Genomic DNA, 20,478 nt, shown 5'->3' on the forward strand with positions numbered 1-20,478 from the left:
AGAAAACAAAGGTAAATATTTTGGTATTTATTCTCCTGGCTTCTTTCTATGCACACATACTCAGACATATGGATCTAGTTTGTTGTTTACAACAACGGAGCAATTCTATAGTTACTAGTTTGAATCCTGATTTTCAAGAAAACAATATAGCATAAGCATCTTTCAGGTCATTATGGAGATATCATTTTTACTTTTTATTTTTAAAATATACTTTATTGATTTTTTTACAGAGTGGAAGGGAGAGGGAGAGAGAATTAGAAACATCAATGAGAGAGACATCAATCAACTGCTTCCTACACATCCCCTACTGGGGATGTGCCTGCAACCAAGGTACATGCCCTTGACCAGAATCGAACCCGGAACCCTTAAGTCCAAAGGCCGACGCTCTATCCACTGAGCCAGACCGGTTAGGGCGACACATCATTTTTAATGTCTGGATAGCATTCCGCTGAATGAATGTGCCCCAGTTTATTGGCCAGCCCCCTCCTATCCATGGATATTTAAGGTTTTCACATCATTATAAACAATCTCTTTCCTTCCATGTTCATTTTTAGGGACATATTTATTTCCCTAGAATAAAATTTGCTAGTGGCATTACTAGACTATTGACAAACTGTCGGGGTTTAACCACACATATTTCTATGGTGTCCTTTGCAGAGGAGAATGGCACCAAAGACAGGTTGTAGATAAGGATGGCACCAGAGACCGGAAGTCTTCCTTTTGAAGACCTTGCCGGTTACAACCATACCCTGGCTTTTCCCATTTTTTCTTTTTTGCCCTGTCACGGATGTAGCGTGTGAGGTCAAGCCATCCACCCCCAGCATGTCGGCTGGGGCCTCGGAGGACTCTCCTAGCCCCTAGTAACTCCCCTCTAGTTCCCCCCTCCTCCCCCCGCAGAAGGGCGTGTTAGGAAGGAGCTCAGGCAGGCGGCGATTGCACCATCCAGGGTTTGAAAAGGAAGCCGAGGAAGCGCAGGGAGGAAGACCAGGTGTCCCCAAGGCCGAGCCCCAGCAGGCAGTCCCGGCCGCCTGCAGCGCTCCTTCCAGCGCTGTCCGCGGGGCTCGGACCCCAGCCTCCCACCCGCTCCGCGACCCAGCTCCACTACGGGCACCGGCCCTTTAAGAAGCTGCTCCAGCGGCGCCGGCCCCGCCCCGCGGGGCGGGCCTTAGGGAGGGGCGGGGCTGGTGGTGGAAGAAGCGGCGGGAGGCGGGGGGGGGGGGGAAATGCCTATTTTTAGCTCCGGGTCGGGTCACGTGACGGGAGTGACGTCTCCGAATGTTGTTGTTGGTGGCGGCGGCGATCGGAGCCGGAGGAGCCGCCGCAAAGATGGAGGAGCCGTCGGGGAGGCGCTGCCGCTGCTGCCGCCGCCGCCGCTGCTGCCGCCGCCGCCCGCGAAGCTGGAGCTCGATCCACAGGGGGTGAGCCCAGCGCGCCGCCCGGGCCCCACGGCCCCCGGGACCCCACCTCCCCGGGCCCCCGGGGCGCGGGGCGGCGCAGCTTCTCCCGCCGCCGGCGCTGTCCGCGGGCGCCCCCGCCCCCCGCGCCCCGCGCCCCCTTCCTTCCTCCCGGCTCCCGGCGCTGGCCGCGTCCCTCCGGGGGCATCGCGGGCCCGGGGCTGGGCCTCGGGGTTCCTGCGCGCGCCCCTCCCCTCCCCGTCCCTCCCTGCAGGGGCGCCTTCCTGCAGGTAAGGGGAGGGCCCACCTTCCCGTGACCGCGGCCCCAAACGGCCTGGACGCGGCCGGATCTGTCTGATTTGCCCCCTCCCGAGTGGCGCATGTTGGGTTGCAGAGCGATTTTTTGAGTCCTGCACCCAGATTCCAGGCAGACCCCTCTTGGCTGGGCACCCCTCTTGGCTGGGTACTCAGTGGAGCGCTGCTCACCTCGCAGCGTGTCTCCCCAGACCCGAGAACGCCTTCTTCATTCTGTGTCCTTGAGTTCGTGCAAGAGGAGGGGGCCTGTGGGCCCACCTTACTTCTCTCCCATTATTCTCCCCACTCCCCCGGGAGGCCTTCCTGCGTGTGTTCCCACCCTCTCCTCCCGTCTGACACCCTGAAGCCAGGGAGAGAGAGAGAAAGACAGAGACAGAGAGACAGAGAGACACGAGCGCCCGGCTTCTGGTCTGGGGTGGATGCCCCTCATTTTTCATCCTGGGCCGTATCTCACGGAGGCGGTGATCTTGCCTGCGCCTTTTAACTTGGGGGAGGCTGCTTCGCTACCTCACCCTCCTCTGGGGCCCTGGGAAGATGAGACTGGTTGGGTGATAAGTAATTCATCTGGGAGTCTGGTTGGAAGGGGGGAAGAAAGGAAGATGGGGTGCCCCATTTGGGGGAGGAGGTGACCACCTGATATCCCCACTGTTGGTCGCCTGAGATGAGGGGAGGAGTAGCAACTGCAGTTGCTTTTGGGGGATGCTCCAGTGACCACTGTTGTTCTGGAGCTTGGAACCAGCTTTGGCTCTTGGGGGGCGGTGATGGGGTACAGGGTCCAACGTGGAGGGGAGAATGGAGCCAGGTCCTAGGAACAAAAGGAGGCAGCGGATGGGAGACGCAGGAGTCTCGGCCAGAGAGACTCTTGACCAGACTTATGTGCAGGGTTTGAGCCAGGGTCTGGGTCTCGCCCTGGGCCTTTCCCGGTTCACAGGACAGAGGCTAAGAGAGGGTCCTCAGTCTGTGTTCCAGGTCCCAGGGCCTTCGAGTCTCCCCGCTCTGAGATGCTGGGCCAGGGATGGCGGGTGAGCCATGTTGGGGGCTGCCTCCTCCTCCATTCCAGTCTTCCCTCCGTCCTCTCCTTCCTAAACACGGAGCTTGGGGAGATCCTGGTTGGCCTCCTGCCCCTCCTCTTGAGCCCTCTCTTTGCTCTGTCCCCCCTTGGACTTGGATCTGGGCCACCTTTTGACAAGGCAGACGGATCTCTCTGAGTTAGGGGAGCGGGGCCCCCAGCACCTCCACTCCGTCCTGTGTGCTCACCGGGGGCCAGAGAGACAGATCCCAGGCGCAAGTTACTTGGGGGCAAGGATGGAGGCCGTTCGCTCTGTGCCAGCTTCTCCTCCCCAGCATTCCCTCCTCTGGGGCTGGATCTGGCAATTTGGAGGGAGTGGGGGGCAGCAGCATCACATGCCCCACCCCCTCCGAGGAGCTGCAGAAACAAAGGTTTGCTTTCCCTTCCCTAGGGGTGGCATCTTAGCCGTCTGTTTATAAATGGGGCCCAGGATTGGAGGGGGGTGTGTGTGGTTGGTTTGTGTTTCTGCTGAAGGAGGAAGGGGGGCCAGCTATAGAAGCGGGGGGGAGGGGGGGGGAGTACAGTCGGTGCTGAAGTACCAGCTGCTCTTTAATAATTAATTCTTCCTACTCACATCCCTTTGAGGAGGGCTGTCTGGAACAGGCACCAGGCTCAGCCAGCCAGCCAGAGGATGCACTCCTGTGGGTGGGGGTAGGGGGGGGGAACTGTCAGGGGGGCGGTTCTTGGCGTTTTTGGAGCACTGTCGCTTGCTCATGAATGAAAACCCGATGCCGCCTGTGAGGGGGCCTGCTGTAGCCTATAGTCGACTTCGGCTGATTAAACTTTCTCTGCCTATCTTCTCCCCGCCCCGCCGCACCCCAGCCCGGCCGGCCCTCTCAGGAACGGGGACCCTGTCTGGTGGTGCTGGGAGGGGATCCCATTCTGCCTGGGGTTTTAGGGCAAACAGACCAGGTCTTCTGCCCTCTGCCTCTGCCTCCTCCTCCCTGCCTCCCATCTCACCCCCCCCCCTTTTTTTTTCTCTAGAAATAGCAGCCTCCTCCATCTGGTTTGTGCAGATGCCTGGAGCTGCGTCTGAGCAGACAAACAGAAACGGGCTGATTGCAGAGATGAATTTGTCAGCCTGGTGCCTTTTTTTTCCCTCCTGCCCTTTTTTCCCCCCACCACCCTCCTTTCTCTTAGTTTGGGGCCTGGACATCCGAGTCAGCCAGCCCTCATGGCTCTGATAATCCCAGGCTTCTGGCGGCCCAGGTTGGGGCAGGCACACGGCTGTGGCAGCTCGGGGAGGCTGGGGAAAAGGGTCTCCCGTGTCCACGTCAGGAGGGGCCCGTGGCGCCTCGGGATGGGGTGTCTGGGCTTGTGTCTCTCGGATGAAGTCTTTGGAGGCAGATACCAGGTTGTGGGCAGTTTTAGGTTCACAGGATTTGGTTCAGACAGCTCCCCTGGCCGCCTGGGACCTGGGGAGGGACCCTGGCCACCGTGCTCCGAACAGGGCCTGCCGGTAGCAGGGCCGGAGCCGGGGTTGTGTTTGAAGGCTGCAGGTGGTGCTGGTGCCAGAGAGGCCCTTGAGTGGACACCTGACTCCCCAGGAATTCTGAGGGCGTTGTGTGAGGGGCAAGACCCCCGCGGGGCAGCACTATAAACGTGTGGCCTTTGGGGCATGACATGACTCTGTACTCCCTCACTTGTCTGCCTGTCTCTTCCCACCCTCTGCCAGAGCTTTTATTGCTCATGAATGGGGTGTGGGTTTTTGTGTTGTGTTGTGTTGTGTTGTGTGTTTTTTTTGTGTGTGTGTGTGTGTGTGTCTTAACTGCCCTGGCTTAGCCGTGAGCTGGTAGGGTGAGCTGCTTCCTCATTCCTTGCCCTGCCATCCTGGCTGGACGTTGGAGGTGGGTTTGGATCCTGGGGTCTGACTGAGAGCGTGGATGGGGCGGGGACAGGGCCCGGGGGTCTGCTTCCTTATGTCAGGAAAGCAGGGCTTGCTCACTCATTGGCCACTCAGGAGCCACACAGCTCTTGGTCCCCCCCCAACTGCCCACGGAGACCCTCATGTGACCATGGCCAGCGCTGATTTTTCTCTGGCAGAGGAGGGACCACATAGCTCAGGTTTTAACCATCACGCTGCCCTTTTCCCACTTCATGCCCCGCCCCAGACAAGAATCTACACTTGTCCTGATTAGGCAGTGAATGCGGCTTTGTTTCCCAGGAGGGCCCCTGCTCCCTACGAAGGCTCGATGGGGGTACTGGCAGACACTGCAGGTGCACAGGGTCCAGGGGTCTCATCCTGCAGGGAGGGGAGGAATCCTGAGCTCCTGGGTGTTCTAGGAACCCCTCCTCCCCTCCCTAGGGGGTGAGGATGATGGGGGCTCAGGGCTGACACTGACTTAGTCTTTGTGCCTTTGAGGCCGGGCCCCTTCTGTGCATCCTGCTGTGGAGGAGTCTTTTATAGGCAGATGGGCTGGGCTACTTGGGCTGCTGGGAATCGTGGGAATTTCTGAAGCTGTGTACCACAGCCCACGGAAAAGGGTGTGAGCAGGACTGGGCGCCAGCCCGGGTGGGCACGGGCTGGGCACGGGCTGAGCGGCCTGCCCACGCTGGCCCTGCACGGCACCAGCGGCTCCACCTGCTGCATTCCTGAGGTCGGCCCCAGCCCTGCACAGCCTCTTTTGTCCTTGCCCCACACCTGGGCCTGCTGGAGCCATTCAGCCCCTTCTCCCTGCCTCCTCCCACTTCCCCAGTCAGAGCGCACCTCTCTCCAGCGACAGTCCAAACCCCGTGTGGGTAAGAGCAAGCAGCAAGTAGGCCTAGGAAGACCTGAAGTCTTCCTCGTGTGTGTGCATGCGTGCATGGGCGTGTGTGCATGTGTGCACGGGCGTGTGTGTGTTCGGTGTCCCCGCCATGGCTGACTGCAAGGCTACTCTGCTCCATATGGACACACACACACACACACACACACACACACACACACCCCGCCCCGGGAATCCTTGATGAGAATTCAAGGCTCACCGAGAATTTATCTTGCCAGGAGGTGGGGCTATCCAGAGGCAGGGCTGATGGCCTGCTCCCGGCTGGGAGCATTGTTAGAGCCTAAACACCCAGCTCCTCTCAGCCTCCTCGGATCACTTCCTGCCACCTGCCACCGCAGTTTCACTGGGTATTGGGGGCTTACCTCCATTTGGAAGAAAATGGGGTGGAGCGTGGGCCGTTTAGGGATGGGCTCGGGGATGGGACTCAGCCTGGGTGACCCCTAATGTGGCAGGTAAACCGCAGGCTGCATTTCAGACCCTGCACAGGGCACAGCCTGCACTACATGCACAAAGCCCCGGACTTCGGCCCTGGACCCAAGTCTGGGGGCGCTGGATGTGGGGTGAACACCTCTGCCTTCCCAAATTCCTGGAAACAGCGTGGGTTATGTGTGGGAGAGGGTTACCCTCTTTCCCTGACCAGTTGTTACGTGGGGGAGACCAAGCCAGAAGCACATCACATTTCAGGAGCTGGCACAAGGATTGCAGAGTAGGAGGAGGTGGCACTCACCTGAGAGCCCCAACTCAGGCTCTGGGGCTGGGGCACCAGTGTCGCACGTCACCAGGGGCTCCAGGTCGGCCCCGCGTCTCCCCACGGCTGAGGACAGAGTTCGAGGCCTCCCTGCACGTTCTCCTTCGGGCGCCTCCAGTCCCCCGTGGGCACCCTGGGAGCCTGGCGGGTTCCCACCTGGCGGTGGGCACTGCCGTTGGAAAAGGAGTTGATTTGGGTGGGACTGCTGTAGCCATTTCCCTGCCCTTGAGTGCTGGCAGCCTCACCAGTTAGACAGGGCAGAGACCAGGGTCAGGTCCAGTCTGCAGCTTTCCTCCGTGCCCCTGGGCAGCTGTCCCTCTCCTTTTCCCCGGGTTTTCTGCAGCTCCCAGGTTCCCGAGTGCGGACCTCTAACCCTCTCCCTCTCTCCCCAGGGATGCCGTGTTGAGTGCCTGACTGCCTCCTCGCCCGGAAGGATGGCCTCGGATGGGCATTAGAGGCACAGCGGCCCCGGGCTCCTGTCCCGTCCGTCTGTCTGTTATCGTCTGTCTTTCTTGACATCACCGCAGCTCCACTCCCTCCCGTCCCTGCCCCCAACGCCAGCTTCCTGCAGGCCCAGAGCCGGCATGAACTCTCCCACCGACTCGGGTAAGAGCCAGGTGGCTGGAAGAGGGCGCCCGGGTGGCTTTGGCGCAGTGCGCTGTGCGTGCTGAGAGCCTGGGCCCGTTTGAGCCGTAAGGGGACGGGGGGGTCAGGGGCGGAGAAGCATCGCAAGAAAGGACAGAGGTGAACCTGAAGCGACTGATCCCGGGTTACACCTGAGAAGCGATGGGCCAGCAGTCCGGACTGGCCCTCGGAGGGCACGGGTCCAGCTCTGTCCCCAGGCCTGCCCTCCCGGCTAGCAGGCCTTTGGTGTTAGCGGTGTCCGGTCCTGCTCACCAGGGCCTGGGGGGCGTGGGGCGGTCTGGGGATGCTGTGGGAAGAAGATCCTACGATAGCCGAATGCCAGGCTTCCTTTTCGTGGTGGCGGCTCTCTTCCCGCTGGCCTGGTTCTCTGTGCCCCACACTTTCTTCTTAGGGGAGGTTTGCGGGGCCGTTGGCCTTGGCCCCTGCCGGGGTGCGTGGTATTGGGGTGGGCTAGAAGACTCGGCTCTCTCCTTTGAGTCAGGTACACTGCCCCTTTCCCCCTTGGGCCCTAGACACGGCAGATGCCTGATTTGGGGTCTTGCCTCCGAGATTTCCTATTCCTCTCTGCCCTTAGGAGCCTGCCTCGGGCCCCCAGAAATAGTCTGTGGGTGGGACACAGGCGGCCCTCTGGGTGGGTGGGTCTGGGTGTATGCCCGTGACCATGTGCCCAAGCTGGACCCTCAGGAGTTTCCCAGGAGGGTCATGGGTCCGTGTGGTCAAAGTAATAACCGCCTTCCCTCCGTGGCTGCCTTCTTCTGGACAGTCTTAAAGGGTCAGAGCCCTTGTTGCTCACCAAGCCTGTCCTGTGCCCCGCAGCTTTGTCTGTAGAGGCGGAGGGTGTTGTTCCTTCTTTCGGAGACAGGGAAACTGGCCTAGAGATGAAAACCCAAATGCAGGAGAGACAGAAGCAGCACCAGGGAGGAGTCCGGGCCCCTTCCCCCCCCCCCCCCCCCCCCCCCCCGTCCGTGTGCTGGACCGGTGCTCTCTGTTGTGGGCCCGGTGCTGACGGGAGGTGGGAGCTGCCCTGAGCAGGGTCGTGGGGGGTCCAGCAGACTCAGGAGATCTGGAAGCTGGTGGGGGTGTTGGCTTTGTGCCATTTGTTTTGGTCAAGGCTGTGCCCCCTCTCCCTCCTTTCCCTTCCCACCAGGGCACAGGCTGCAGGCAGAGGGGAGTGCCAGCCGGAGGAGGCTGGGCTCCTGAGACCCGCCTGAGGAGCCCTGCCTGAGGAGCTGCCTCTCAGACCCTCCGCCTCTGCCCTGGCCTCCAGCCCCCCTGTAGGGGCCGCGCCAGCTGTCAGGCGGAGAGGTGTGTGTGACTCCCGTGCTGGAGGGTGGGCTGCTGAGCCCTGACTTCCTGCTTCCCCCTCTGACTGGGCTGGTGAAGGGAGAGGAGAGGCCTGGTGGGTGCTCAGGAGTCCCTTGCCCATCTATCTCAGCCGGACATTCTCCTGGCAGAGTCAGGGGTGCCTGGGAGTAGTGCCATCTGAGCTAGCATGCTGGCCGGTCCAGGAGCCACCTCCAGGCACACCAGGCCTGCGGCCGAAGCCATGGCCGAGGAACAGAGCTGCCCAGAGGCATCTGTTGATGGCTTGGGAAGGACGTCTCCCTTAAGAAAAGGGTAAAACCATCAGCCTTGGATTGGTGAGGTCACGGGGTCGCCTCCTTAGGCTCTGGTGGTCCCAGTCCCCCTGCAGCCACTTCTGCCAGGGTTGGCAGGAGAGTGGTAGGAGCTGGAGGCTCCCAGCAGCCCGGGAGGCAGGCGGCTGGCCGGGCCCTGCCAGGAGGAGCCTCCGGAGCGGGGCCTGTAGCATTGGCTGTGCCTTCTGTCTGGCCTTCCAGCTCTCCCCAGTAGGGGGAGATGCTGTCTGCTCGTGTGTGGGAAGGAGGGAGAAAGAGGGGCCTAGGGCCTGGGGGCCTCATTTTAGGACTGTGGAGAGGCCTCAGAAGTGGCGTCATTCCTTGGGAGCACCCCCCCCACCCCCCAGGCCCTTCCTGCTGAGGGCTCCTGGGGCTCCAGGACTGGCTCTCCCACTTGTGGTTGAGCTGCTCCGGGGACAGCCGCCTCCACACAGCTCGTCCCCTTCACGGGGCCTGGCATCTGCTGTTCCCGGAGCTCAGGTGGCATCTGGGTTGGGGCCGCAGGTGCCTTGCGCCAGGCAGAGCCGTGGATACCATGTGCCTCTGGGCTTCACAGAAGTAAAGGGAAGCCACGGGCTGGAGCTGGAGCCTGTGGTGTCTGCCTCCCCGGTGGATACCCTTCGGAGAGGCCCAGGGAGACCGAGGGACCACGAGGCTGGGAGAGACGTGGGCAGGGGGAGGAGGTGCTGGGCGGCCCCACCCTCTCCTGAATCCCCAGACTCCTTCCTCTTTCCCTGGGACACAGGGTAGCATTGTTGTGGGGTTCCCCTAAAGTCCTCTCAGCGCAGGAGCTTTCCTATTGGATAAGTCCTTGCTGACTACACCCAACGTGTGGGACCCTGAGCTCAGCCGGTGGGAAAACAGGAGAAAGGTAGGAGGCGGGTCATCTCTGCTCTCAGAGCGAACGAGCCAGTGAGAGGGAGTTCTGGGTGAGGGGCGGCAGGGAGAGACTCCGGGCTGCTTGCTTCTGGGGCTGAGCTCCCCTCCCTGGGTGGCGGGAGCTGACCAGCTCACCTCCAGAGGGGGCCAGCGCCAGCCTTGCCCCTGATCTGTCTCCTTTCCTGTCCGGGTGAAGGCAGAGCCCGTCGGGGGGCTGCCTGCTTCCCCGAGGAGCCCCCTCTCGGTGTCTGGCTTCTCTTCGGGGAAAGGGGCTTGGGGAGTTAGGCTCTCTTTATCTTTTTGGAACGTTTCACCTTTGCTCCCCTCCGGGGGACTGGAGGACTGGCAGGATCTGTCCCTTACCTGGGGTTGACCCGAGACCTGGGACCTAGGCCTGCCCTGGTCACTGCCCGGCCTTCTGTGCCATTGCCCAGAGGAGAGGGCAGGAGTGAGGCCCACTGTGTGACCAGCCTCGGTGTGGCAGGGCCCCAGGAGCAGGCAGCCGGGCTCCTCACCCGCAGCGTGGGAGGGAGACAAGCTTTCTGACAACACCTGCCTGCCCAGCACCTCCCAGCACACTCCACACTTTCTCTCCTTCCTTTCCCGGGCGGGCGGGCGGGCGGGCGGGCGGCTGCCCCTCCTTTTTGGTGACCAGAGAAACTGGGGCACGGGCGTGGGGTGGAGCCAGGAACCTCGGCGTCCTGCCTCCCGGTCTCAGCCCGGGCTCTGCCTCTGAGCCCCTGGGGAAGGAGCCAGCCCTGAGGAGGAGAAAGTGGGTCAGGGCCCGTGGGGGGCGGGGTGGGTCCTGGGCAGTGACTCCTAGTGTCGCCTCTCCACTTAGGGGCCCCCAGAGCATCTCTGTGCTCGGCTCCCTCTCCTTGGGCCATCATTCCAAAGGGACTGAGGCTTAGGATGGGATGGTGGGAGGAGGCAGGGTCAGCCCCGAGGGGATGCGAAGATGCCAAAGTAGGTGTTTATGCTTTTCCTGGGCTCGGTTTCAAATGAGAGGGTTCAGCCAGCACCTCGCATGGGACCTGGCATATGGCAGCTCCCGGGCAATGCCAACGGGCTCCAGCAGGACTGGGCTCAGAGGGCAGGAGGAAACGGGAGGGCAGGCAGGCCTCATGTCTCCAGGACCCCAGGAGAGCGGGCACCCCACACTCCCTCCGGGGTGCTCTCGAGTCAGCCCTTGGCTTTCGTGTTATACACAGAGCCCACCTTGCTTTCTTCCTTTAGCTCAGGCCCCACCCCAGTCTTGGGGTCCAGGAAATGGAAACCTGGAGGAGCACAAGGATGGGACTCCCTTCTTCGAGGTTTAGGGGGTTAGGAGGCCTGACCCAAAGCCTCCGAGGGACAGAACAAGGTCACTGTGCTTCGGAGGGGATGGCGCTGGCTCCGAATGAGGCTCATGTTTGGTGGGCGCTCTGTAAGGTTTGTGGGGTGACTCATGGGATCAGTGGGGATGCAGAAGAGACATGAACCAAAGGAAAGGCGACAGCGCAGGAAAGACTGAGGTTGGACGTTAGGAAGATGTTGTTGCATCATTTGAATCTCAGAAGTGAAAAAGGAGACTTGCCTCCTTCCCAGTCCTCCCCTCTATTCCCATGGAGCAGTACTGAGGACTGTCTGGCCGTGTCTGACACTTCCCTTCCCACCTCTCGCTGTGACTGTGCATCAGAGCAGTGCTGGGAGTTGCCCTCGCCCCCCGGCTTTGCCCACTTCTGGATGCCCCGTCTCCGGGGTGCTCCAGCCTTCCCTAAGCAGAGCGTTTTCTCCTCGGGCCTCTGGCTGCTGCAGGTTCTGGAGGCCCTGCTTGGAATCATAACCGGTGATTCCTCTCCTCCAGAACTGGGCTCCTCCGCCTCGGACTCTCCTGTGCCTGGGGCAGGCAGGGGAGCCGGGACAGGGCCAGCCAGCCCTTCCGGTTGCTCCCTGCGTGGGTGGGTGGAGTCCTGGGTTGGGAGGGGCTATTTCTGGGCTCCTTTGAGTCTGCTGCCCGGCACCCCATTGAGGAGACCTGGGCCTCCCCTTCTTGTTCAGAGGACCCGGTTGGCCGGGATGAGGGTGTGGTTGGGGCTGGTAAACACGGTCCCATCACCTACCTTGAGGTGTCCACCAGTTTCAGACCCCTGTGGGGGTCCTGCTCCATCCCCATTTTTCTAGAATCTGCCTTGGCTAAGAAGCTGAGGCTCCAGACATTTGTTTAGGTCCTGTACCCCCTTATCTCCCCCCGCCCCCCCCACATATACATCTTGCCAGCCAGTCTGCAGCCTGGGAATGCCCACCTCTGCCACCTCCCCTGGCCGTGTGCACCCACCTGAGGCAGGAGGCACCTGGCTGGCAGAAGCTGGTGGGAAGATGGGCTTCAGGACCCACAGCCACCGTGTCCTTGGTTGGCCAGCTCCCCCCGGCTCCCGACAGGAGGGTGAGGTCATCCAGTCCCGGGAGAGGACAGGTGTCCCTGGCTCCATGCCTGGAGTTGGGGGCAAGAAGGGGCCAGGAGGGGCCTCCAAAATAGCAACTGTGACATCAGGAAGGGGGAGGGGGGCACAGACCCAGGAATAACCAGGCTATTAAAAGGCTCCAGTGAGGTCAGGGGGCCAAGTGGGATCTCTGTACCAGTGGGAAGCACAATCTGAGGAGAAGGGATGGGCCAGCAGTGGGCAGGGAAGGTACGGGGCACCAGTTCTCAGGGGGCACCAGCCCTCGGTCCCCAGGACAGGAGCTGCTCTGTCGGGTCTGGGACTGGTGAGGAAGGCTGGGTGCTGGCAGCTTCTTGATTCCTCTCAGAGGGCCTCCACCCTCAAGTCTGTTCCTCCTGGGTCCCTGTTAACAGAAACCCCGGGGCAGCTTGGCCCTGCTGTGCAGGAGGCAGTGGGCTGTGGCTGTGAGCGCTAAGACAGCCCAGCCCTACCATGTAAGCAGGTGTGTATGACCAAGGGTGAGTGACTTCAGCTCTCAGTGCCTTGGTTTCCCCTTCTGTACCCATCTCCTGAGGTCATCGTGCGGAATAAACGAGGGGATGTATGTGCTGCTGTTGGCATTCCTCCTGGCACATTGCAGGGAGAAACCACCTGTGCTCTGAGAATGGGCAGGTGCCCCCGGGTCCCCTTCCCTGGGCGCGATGGGTCCTGTCCAGGAAGAGTCCTGCCCCCAGAAGGAAGCAGAGCAGCCCCCAGAGGTGACACCCCGATATGCTGAAGGAAGCTGCCATGTAGCTGCTGCTCGGGGTTCCCAATGTTGGCTGAGGGGCTGAAGAGGCGCCTCTCAGCTCTGAGGGAGGGCGGAAGTTAAACAAACTTCGCCCCGGCTTTGAGAAGAACTCCAAGAAAGATGCCGGGTTAGGCCAGGCGGCCCCATCTGCCCTCCTGAAGACCTCTCTTGTTCCTAAACATGCCCTGGATGCGAGAGGGAAGAGAGAGGATGGAGCTGTTTTTCGGTCTCCGGCCCCTCGCCTGCCAAGAGCAGCACCAGAGCCGTCCCAGATGCACGGATACTCCGGGGGTGCCCTTCCCCGGCCTCGCCTCTGGCCACCCGCCTCCGCGGCCTTGGCCCCGAGCACGCGCGGCCCTCCCGGTTCCCATCCCCCTGCCTGGCGCTTCCTCCTGGGGTGGAACGCGCCTCCCCCCATGGGGCCTCCGCCAGGCCCTGGCTCCTGGCAGCCAGCCTGCAGCTCCCTGAGCATGCTCCACCTATTTATAGACAGGGCCCTCCCCCAATTGCTATTTCAGTCTCCTGCCAGCTGCCGGCGGCTCATTCGGGAAGGAGGAGCAGGGAGCCGGTCCCAGAGCTGTCACCCAGGGCTGGGAGGGAACGCAGAGAGCCCGCCTGCCTGCTGAGCTCCCCTTCCTGGCCCCCGAGCGCTTTGCCACCCTCCGGCTCCCCGAGAGCCGGGCGCAGGCCGGTGGTCCAGCGCCCCTCTGGGGCCGAGCTGGGCCTGTGGCTCCGGCCTCCGGCTCCGCCCGCTGCCAGGAGTGCCCAGGCCGGATGAGGCACCTCCCCAAGCGCGGGTCCCAGCGGCCTGAGGGAGCCCTTGAGCCGTGAGGGCCTGCCCGACCACCTTCCTCTGCTGACTCCCGCCTCTGGCGGCCCCGCTCGGGCATGCTGCTGGTGCCCAAGGCTCAGGGGCTGGTGGAGATGCTGCAGACCATCTATGAGACGGAATCCTGTTTCTCAGCAGATGGGATGTCAGGCCGGGAACCACCCTTGGAAATCCTGCCTCGGACCCCTCTCCACGGCATCCCTGTGGCAGGTAAGTGCCTCGGCGACCCCGCCTGGCCCTCTGCCGCTGGGCATCCTTGTCTCTGGGGCTGAGTGTCTGGCTCTGAGCCTCGCCCGGATAGGGTCTCGCTTAGGACTCTCTTAGGGGCTTTGTGCTGAGACTGGGGGTAGTTAGGGAGGTGGGGTTTCCCGCCCTCCCCTCAGCTGCACGGTGTCGCATCCCTCCCAGCCCCTCTGGCCTCCAGCGGGGTCAGCACTGCCTGCTGGGGGCTGCAGGTCGCTGGAGGAGCCTGGCCTAGTTGGCACCGTGGTCAGAGGGGAGGAAGTGGGTCAGTGACCTGCCGCCAGGCTGCCCGCCCCCCAGGTTGGGCAGGGGAAGAAGCCACGGCTGAGTGTGCACACACATGAAGGCTGCCTTCGCTCCTCCGGCTGGGACCTGAGGAGCAGAGGGTCCATGCAGTGATTTCTGCAGGTCCCTCGTCAGGAGTCCCCAGGGGACCAGACACCTAAGGAGGAGGCTGTCCAGCTGTGGACTTAGGCAGAGGCTGGCAGCTGGGGTATCAGGGGCCTTTGCTGCCTTGGGCCTTGGCTCCCCCATATGTCTCCTTCCCCCAGGCCTTGGTTTGTTCCCATCTCATGAGGGCAAAGAGGTGCCTTCATCCAGGCTTGGGACCCCCTAGCCCCGCCACCTTCTCAGCAGGGACTTTCTTGGCTCTTGGCTGGGGGGTGGGGTGCCCTAGAGCTGGGCCACTCCTTCCCTCCCTCCCAGGAACCTGTTGGCAGCATCAAGGCTTTTCTGGCACAGCCTTCCCACCAGGCCGGCACCACAAGATGCTTCCTCGAGGGAGGGGCCCGCTGGACCCGTGCCCGCGTGGCCCCTCCTGGCAGTGGCTGGGCACTTGGGTGTGGGTGTCTGTGTGTGTACGTTTGGGGAGTCTTTGCCTCTGGGTACGTGGGCGTGGGTCCCAAGCTTCGAATTGGAAGGTGGGAGCTGGTGTAATTTGGCTTCAAACCATCCAGGGATAAGGTTGCAGCGGGTGAATTGAGATGTGTCAGTGGGTGACTGTTTTGGGAAAATTAGGAAAACCCTTGGAACAAGGCTTGCCATCTGCCTGGGCGGGGATGCCCATGTAGTCTCCCAGGGTAGGGGCATAACCCTGGGCACCAACCCTGCAAAGTCCCCTGGGAGGGAGTATAAACATGGAGGGCTGGTCTACTTGAGTCTGCAGCTCTAGCTAAAGACCCTGCCTGCTGACCCCCACCCCAAAGCCTGCAGCAGCCAGGGTGTTCTCTTGGGAAGTCAGGGACTGACTGCAGAGCATCTGCTTGGGGCAGCTCTACCCTATGTGGCAGATGCCATATCAGTTCACCCTCCTGCCCTGTTCCCACTGCCCCTTGCCTTCCCGCAGCAGCTGGTGGTCGGGCTGAGGTTACCTCCTCAGCATGTTCTCGCACCTTCTTTCCAGTGAAACCCCAGAATCCTTGCAGGCTGGAACCCCGCTACCCACATCTCTTCCCTAAGGCTGTCTGTGCCTGCATAGAACCCCCCGCCAGTTTCTCTCTCCAGATCCCCGTCTCCCCTTAATTCCCCCCGAAACACCCTCACGGCCTAGCCTTCCGAGCGGCCGCCGCGGGGTCTGTGCTGGCAGGAGGGAGCTGTGAGTCGCCTCGCGGCTCCGGGAGAGGGCGAAGAATGTTCTCCCCCGCGCAGCTCTGATGCTGTGTCTGTGACGCGGCTGGGGACAGATATAGGCCGGGAGCTCGGAGGCCTTGGCTTTTTTTTCTTCACTCTGGAATGTAAATAGATGTTTCAAATAGAAACACGTTAACCTTTGGGTTAAAAAAATTCCACCCTGGATAAACATGGCCGTGAGGGCCCAGGCACCCCGTCTCTCCCTCCCCCCAATCTCTGGACACGGGATGCGAGAGCCGGAGGCTAAAAAGGCAGGTGTCAGGGATGCTTTTGGGGCCAGGCCTCTGCAGCATGAGGGGCTGGGGCGTGGGGCTTTCCGGGGTGGACTCTGCCTACTCCAGCAGCAAGTACGGTACCCATTTTAGGGGCATCCATGGCTCTCTGGCTCTCTTGGTCACAGCCACTTCCCAGCGTTAGCACAGTGCCTGGCACACGGGTGAATGAATGATGCTCGAGGGGCTGGCGTCCAGGGCTGATGGCAGGGTTCCGAGGCTCTTTCTGGGGCGTGGCCCTCTGGGTACATGGACAGATATGGTTGCCCCAGTGGGTGAGCCAGACCCTTGGCAGACGGCGCCCATGAGGGACGTGGGGTACAGGTCTTGTGCCACCCTAGGTCTTCCTGGAGGGCTCCTCCACAGCAGCCCGGCACACAGTGGGCACCCCCTCTTCCCGGCCTGGTCCCCGCTTGGGGAGGCTGGGAACTTGAACTGCAGGGAGGGATTCCCCAGAATGCAGTGCTGGGGCAGCCCTGGATTCCCCTCTGGCCCGGACTGGGCAGGATGTGATGAGCAGGCACGGAAGAGGAGTCTCCTTCCCAACGAGGCGGGCGGGCGGGCGGGCGGGCATCCTGCCTGTGCCAGGAAGAGATGCTGTGCCTGCTGGGATGTTGAGAAGTGCCCTGGATTGGCATTGGAGTTTCCCCTAGACATTCTTATTCACGTTCTTCAGACCGTCCCGAGCTTGGCTGGGTGTGGGGGCGTGGGGGTGTGCGGGGGTGTGGGTGTAGGGTGTGGGGAGGCCAGGAAGGGTGAGACTGGCGGGAAGGGAACTAATATAGGGTACTAAGTGACGGGATATCAGGTGCTTTCCTTACCTCCTCTTCCAGGGAGGTATTCATAGCCACGTTTTATAATTGGGAGGATCAGAGAGGTTAAGCAACTTGCCCAAGGTCACAGAGTAAGAGACGGCTGTGATTCGGACTCAGGTCTCTAGGTAGGGCCGCTGCCAGCCCACACAAGAAGAGCTCCCGTGTGCAAAATGTAGGAAGTGGCCCTTTTCTTTTCAGGTAGATATCCTCATGCCCGAGGGCAGGGCCTAGCAGTTGGGCTGGGGGCTGGGCTTCAGTCCCCAGCTTGTCCCTCCCATCAGGCGCCCTTGTGCAGTGCCTAACCTGCACGGCCGTGTGTGGTAGGCCTGCTTCTGTACCTCCACGTTGTGCTCCTAGACAACAGAGACCAGGCTGGCCTTGGGGGGGACTTCTGAGGCTTCAGAGAGGAGATTGTTTTCTATAAATACTGGGGACCACCCGGTCACCGTTTCCCTTCCTGCAGGGAGGTCAGCCCGACAGGAGCGGGGAGCTCAGGGACAGAGCGGCATGCCCCTCCCTTCAGAGGGCCCGCCCTGCCCCCATTCCCTCCCACCTCACCCCTCGTCTTGTTTTTGAGACCCTCAGCTGTCCCTTCCCTGCTGCACAGCTGCCAGACAGGAAATCAGATTAACTGTGTCCACACACACAGCTGTAACAGCTGTCAGGTTGGCAGCAAAAAATGAGTGCAGCCGCCCCAGGGACCCTGTGAGAAAGTGGTTCTCAAACTTTCAGTTATGTGTCCGAATTACCAAAGGAATCTGTTAAAATGCAGGTTCCCAAGTCTCGCCCCTCCCCCTCCCAGGCTCGGATCCTTTAGGGCAGCCCAGGACCAGCATTTTAGCACATCTCAGGTGACGCCGACGGGAGCAGCCTCAGACCACGCTGGAGTCAAGGCTGCGTGGAGAGGGGTCATGTGGGCAGTGGTCACGGGCCCAGCAGCCTGCCCGTGGGCGTCGCCGGCCTCCCTGGAAGGCCGCAGTGGGCTCGAGGATTCTTTCGAGAAGGGCCTTGTGCAGAGGGAGGGCGGTGGTTACCCCGGTCAGAGTCACATCCAGCTCAGCAGCCTGGCCGTCTGGAGAGGGAGGATGTCTTGAGACGCTGGGGAGCAGGTGGCTAAACCCCAGCTGGGGTGGGGGTTTTGGCCAGCGGCCAGGTGGGCAGGTGGGCAGGCTGCTCTGCCGGACGTTCGGGGCTGGGTGATGTCCCGAGGCCCCTGTTGTCCACCCCAGGTGTGGAGTGAACATTCTCAGCAGCAGCTGCAGGCTCTGAATGGTTATCGTGCCTCCTGATTGCCTCCAGCATGGTGCCCAAGTGTTTCCTGGAAATGGCTGGGCTGCGAGAAGTGAGTCTATTTCTCCCTCACGTGGCAGCCCAAGATCAATGCCGAACTCCATTGTCACCAGTACCTTCCACTTGGACTCTGTACCTTCCCCTTGGCTCTGTGCCCCCCAGGCTGTAGAGGCACGGTCTGCCTCGGGGTTTCTGGGGATTCCATCAACTTGGCTCCCTTCTCCTACGTGCGCCTGGTCTCTGGTGTTTTGGGGGCCCCGAGACCCCTGGATTCTGAAGACTGAGTTTGGCTCCTTACTCCATCACTCGTTAATTTCAGGAGCAGCCTCAGGATCCCTCCTGCTTTTTCAGTGGGACGGGAGAGAGCCAGAAGCCCTGCCTGGCTCCTGCACCTCCTTCCCAGGTGTCGTCGGACCAATTTCTGACACCTCTGGGCTTACGGTCCTCCTCTGTCAACGGGACGTTAAGCCGCTGACTTACAGGCCCTTCCTGCCCTGTCATTCCGAGAGTTTCTGAAGCCAGTTCACGTTGCTTCTGCAAGAAGAGGGGCCCAGGAAGGTGTGGAACAGTACTGCGGAGGGAGGTGTGGCCTGCAGCGGGCACAGTAAGGCTAGACGCCAGGGAAGGCTTTCTGGCTGGGACCCTGAGAGCAGGACTCCAAACTCGGGCTCATCTGGGCTAAATAATGCTTTTGAGGGAGAGGAGGGATCCGGGCAGGGCCGCAGAGGACAGAGCGGCCTTCCTTGGAGGTAGCAGGGCAGGAGGAAAAGCCCGGAGGAGCCGCCTTTGGGAAGAGTCTGTTCCCAGAGATGCCTTCCGCAGCGCTGGGGTCCAGCGGCTGGCGAGTCCAGCTTGTGCTGCGTGTGGCCCACAGGAAGGGCCTTGATTGGGGCGGGACCACGGCGGCCTCCGGGCAGTCTATCAGGAGAGAGCTGGAGCCTCCCTCTGGCAGAAGGCTGAGCCTGGCTTCCTGGGAGCTCAGGTGGTCTGCGAACTTGACCCCACGCAATTCTGCGTATTTGACGTCACTCCCTTTAGAAACGTGCTGAGAAGTGGTCCGTAGGCTTCCCTAGATTGGCACAGGGGTCCGGGAAATGTCAGGAGTCATTAATAATAGCCCTGACCGGCACCTCCTGAGACTTTCCCAGGCCTGGTGCCAAGCCGCTCTGCCTGTGTCCTCTCCTGAGCTCAGCAGCCCTGGGCGGTAGGTGCTGTGCCTCCTCCCATTTCACAGATGCCTGCACGGAGCACAGGGAGGTGCTCGGTCCCTTGTCCTGGGACGTGGCAGGGCCTGACTTGAACCCTGGTCTTCTCTTACTCCAGCCCTCGTTCCTCCCCGTGATGGGATGCGCGTTACGCGAGGCGTTGGGAAAATTGCTAGGTGAGAGTCACCCCAGTGTGCACATGTGGAAATGCTGTCGGAATTGTGGTCGAACCTGTTGAGCCTAAATTGGCCTCCCTAATCACGTAGGAGCACAGAAATAGATCATGGGAAAGCATCCTTCGTGGGGCGGGGTCATTGGCGTCATGGGGAGGAGTGTGAAATGCTGCTCTGTGCCTCCTTCCAGAATCCCTCAAGACCGGCGGAGGGACAGGGGCCTTCTCCCATTCTCCAGAGGGACAGAGTGAGGTCGTTAAACGTTTCAGGAAGCTGCTGACTCCCCAACCTGCTCCTGAGGGTATTGGTGCTGCTGCCAGCCTGGTGCTCTCCAGAGAGGTCGCTATCTAGGTCTGGTGGGTGCTGAGCTCCGGGTGCTCGCCTCGGAGCCAGGCCGCACGGGCTGTCTGAGCTGGGAGCGGGGACACTTGGTTTCGAGTTGCTGCTCCCTAGCTGGTGGGATTGTCTGCACAGGAGCCTGAGTCTGGGTTTGCTCATCTGTTCAGCAAGGGGACTGAAGCAGATGATCTCAGAAGCCCCTCTCACCCCCTCTCCTCTCTCGTTAGGGGAGCCCCTCAGGCCCAGGGCTTATCAGCAAAGGTCTCGTTTTGGTCCCATGTAGACCTTCCTAACCGCTCATTGCACACCTCCCTCCTAGTCTACGTTCACGTGGTCTCCTCCTCTTCCCTCGACTTCTTTGGCGGGACTTCCGGGGACGAGGGTCTCTTTAGAGCAAGGTGACCAGACGTCCCACTTTTGGCAGGACAGTCCCGATTTTTAACAATTTGTCCCGCGTCCCGCAGTGTTTTAAAAAAAGTCCCGATTTTTGGACAACGCCGCGGGCCCCGGGACAGATTGTTAAAAATCGGGATGTCTGGTCACCTTACTTTAGAGCCAACTGTGCCATACACGGTGCCGCCTGCTCCCTCCAGGGCTCCTCCAAGGGCAGCTAGAGGCACCGTGCCCTGCTGCCAGGGCTTGGGCCCCAGGGATTCTGGAGTTGGCGACTTCCCCGAGCGGGCTCTGAGCTGGAGCATGGCCTGTGGTGTGTTCAGATCAGGAGTGAGGCGTGGCCTGGGCACTCTTTGTAGTCTAAGGCTGTGCTGGCAGTTGTCCCAAAGATTTCCCGTAAGTACCTGCCCCATTCCCCCGAGGATCTAGCTATCCCTGGCCGTGCTGCTCAGAGAATCTGCTGTGGGACCCCCACTGGACTAAAGGGGTTCCTGGAGAGACAGGGGCCCAGCTAGACGGGAAGAAAGTATCTCTGATGCTGAAACCGGTTTGGCTCAGTGGATAGAGCATCGGCCTGCGGACTGAAGAGTCCCAGGTTCAATTCCGGCCAAGGGCATGTACCTTG

The 20,478-nt window shown here is 61.2% G+C and overlaps 1 protein-coding gene across 11 annotated transcripts in view; it reads left to right on the forward strand.

Annotated features, from left to right (window-relative positions):
- The first annotated feature begins 1,260 nt into the window (after nt 1-1,260).
- Nucleotides 1,261-20,478, forward strand: part of HDAC5 (histone deacetylase 5) — a 35,622-nt gene continuing 16,404 nt past the window's right edge. For 7 of the 11 annotated variants that reach the window (XR_006742484.1, XM_036450950.1, XM_036450952.1 and 4 more), the window contains exons 1-3: nt 1,261-1,418; nt 6,684-6,897; nt 13,630-13,704. Coding sequence is in view for 10 of the 11 variants with exons in the window: in XM_036450950.1 (XP_036306843.1) it covers nt 6,876-6,897; nt 13,630-13,704 (97 nt within the window). In the remaining variant the exon portion in view is untranslated. Of the gene's footprint in view, nt 1,419-6,683; nt 6,898-13,206; nt 13,705-20,478 lie in introns of those variants that run through there. The other 4 variants (XM_036450951.1, XM_036450953.1, XM_036450954.1 and 1 more) reach the window with 3 other exon arrangements.

This window comes from Pipistrellus kuhlii, unplaced genomic scaffold (genome assembly GCF_014108245.1).
Source record: "Pipistrellus kuhlii isolate mPipKuh1 unplaced genomic scaffold, mPipKuh1.p scaffold_m20_p_22, whole genome shotgun sequence".
In the NCBI taxonomy this organism is placed as follows: domain Eukaryota; kingdom Metazoa; phylum Chordata; class Mammalia; order Chiroptera; family Vespertilionidae; genus Pipistrellus; species Pipistrellus kuhlii.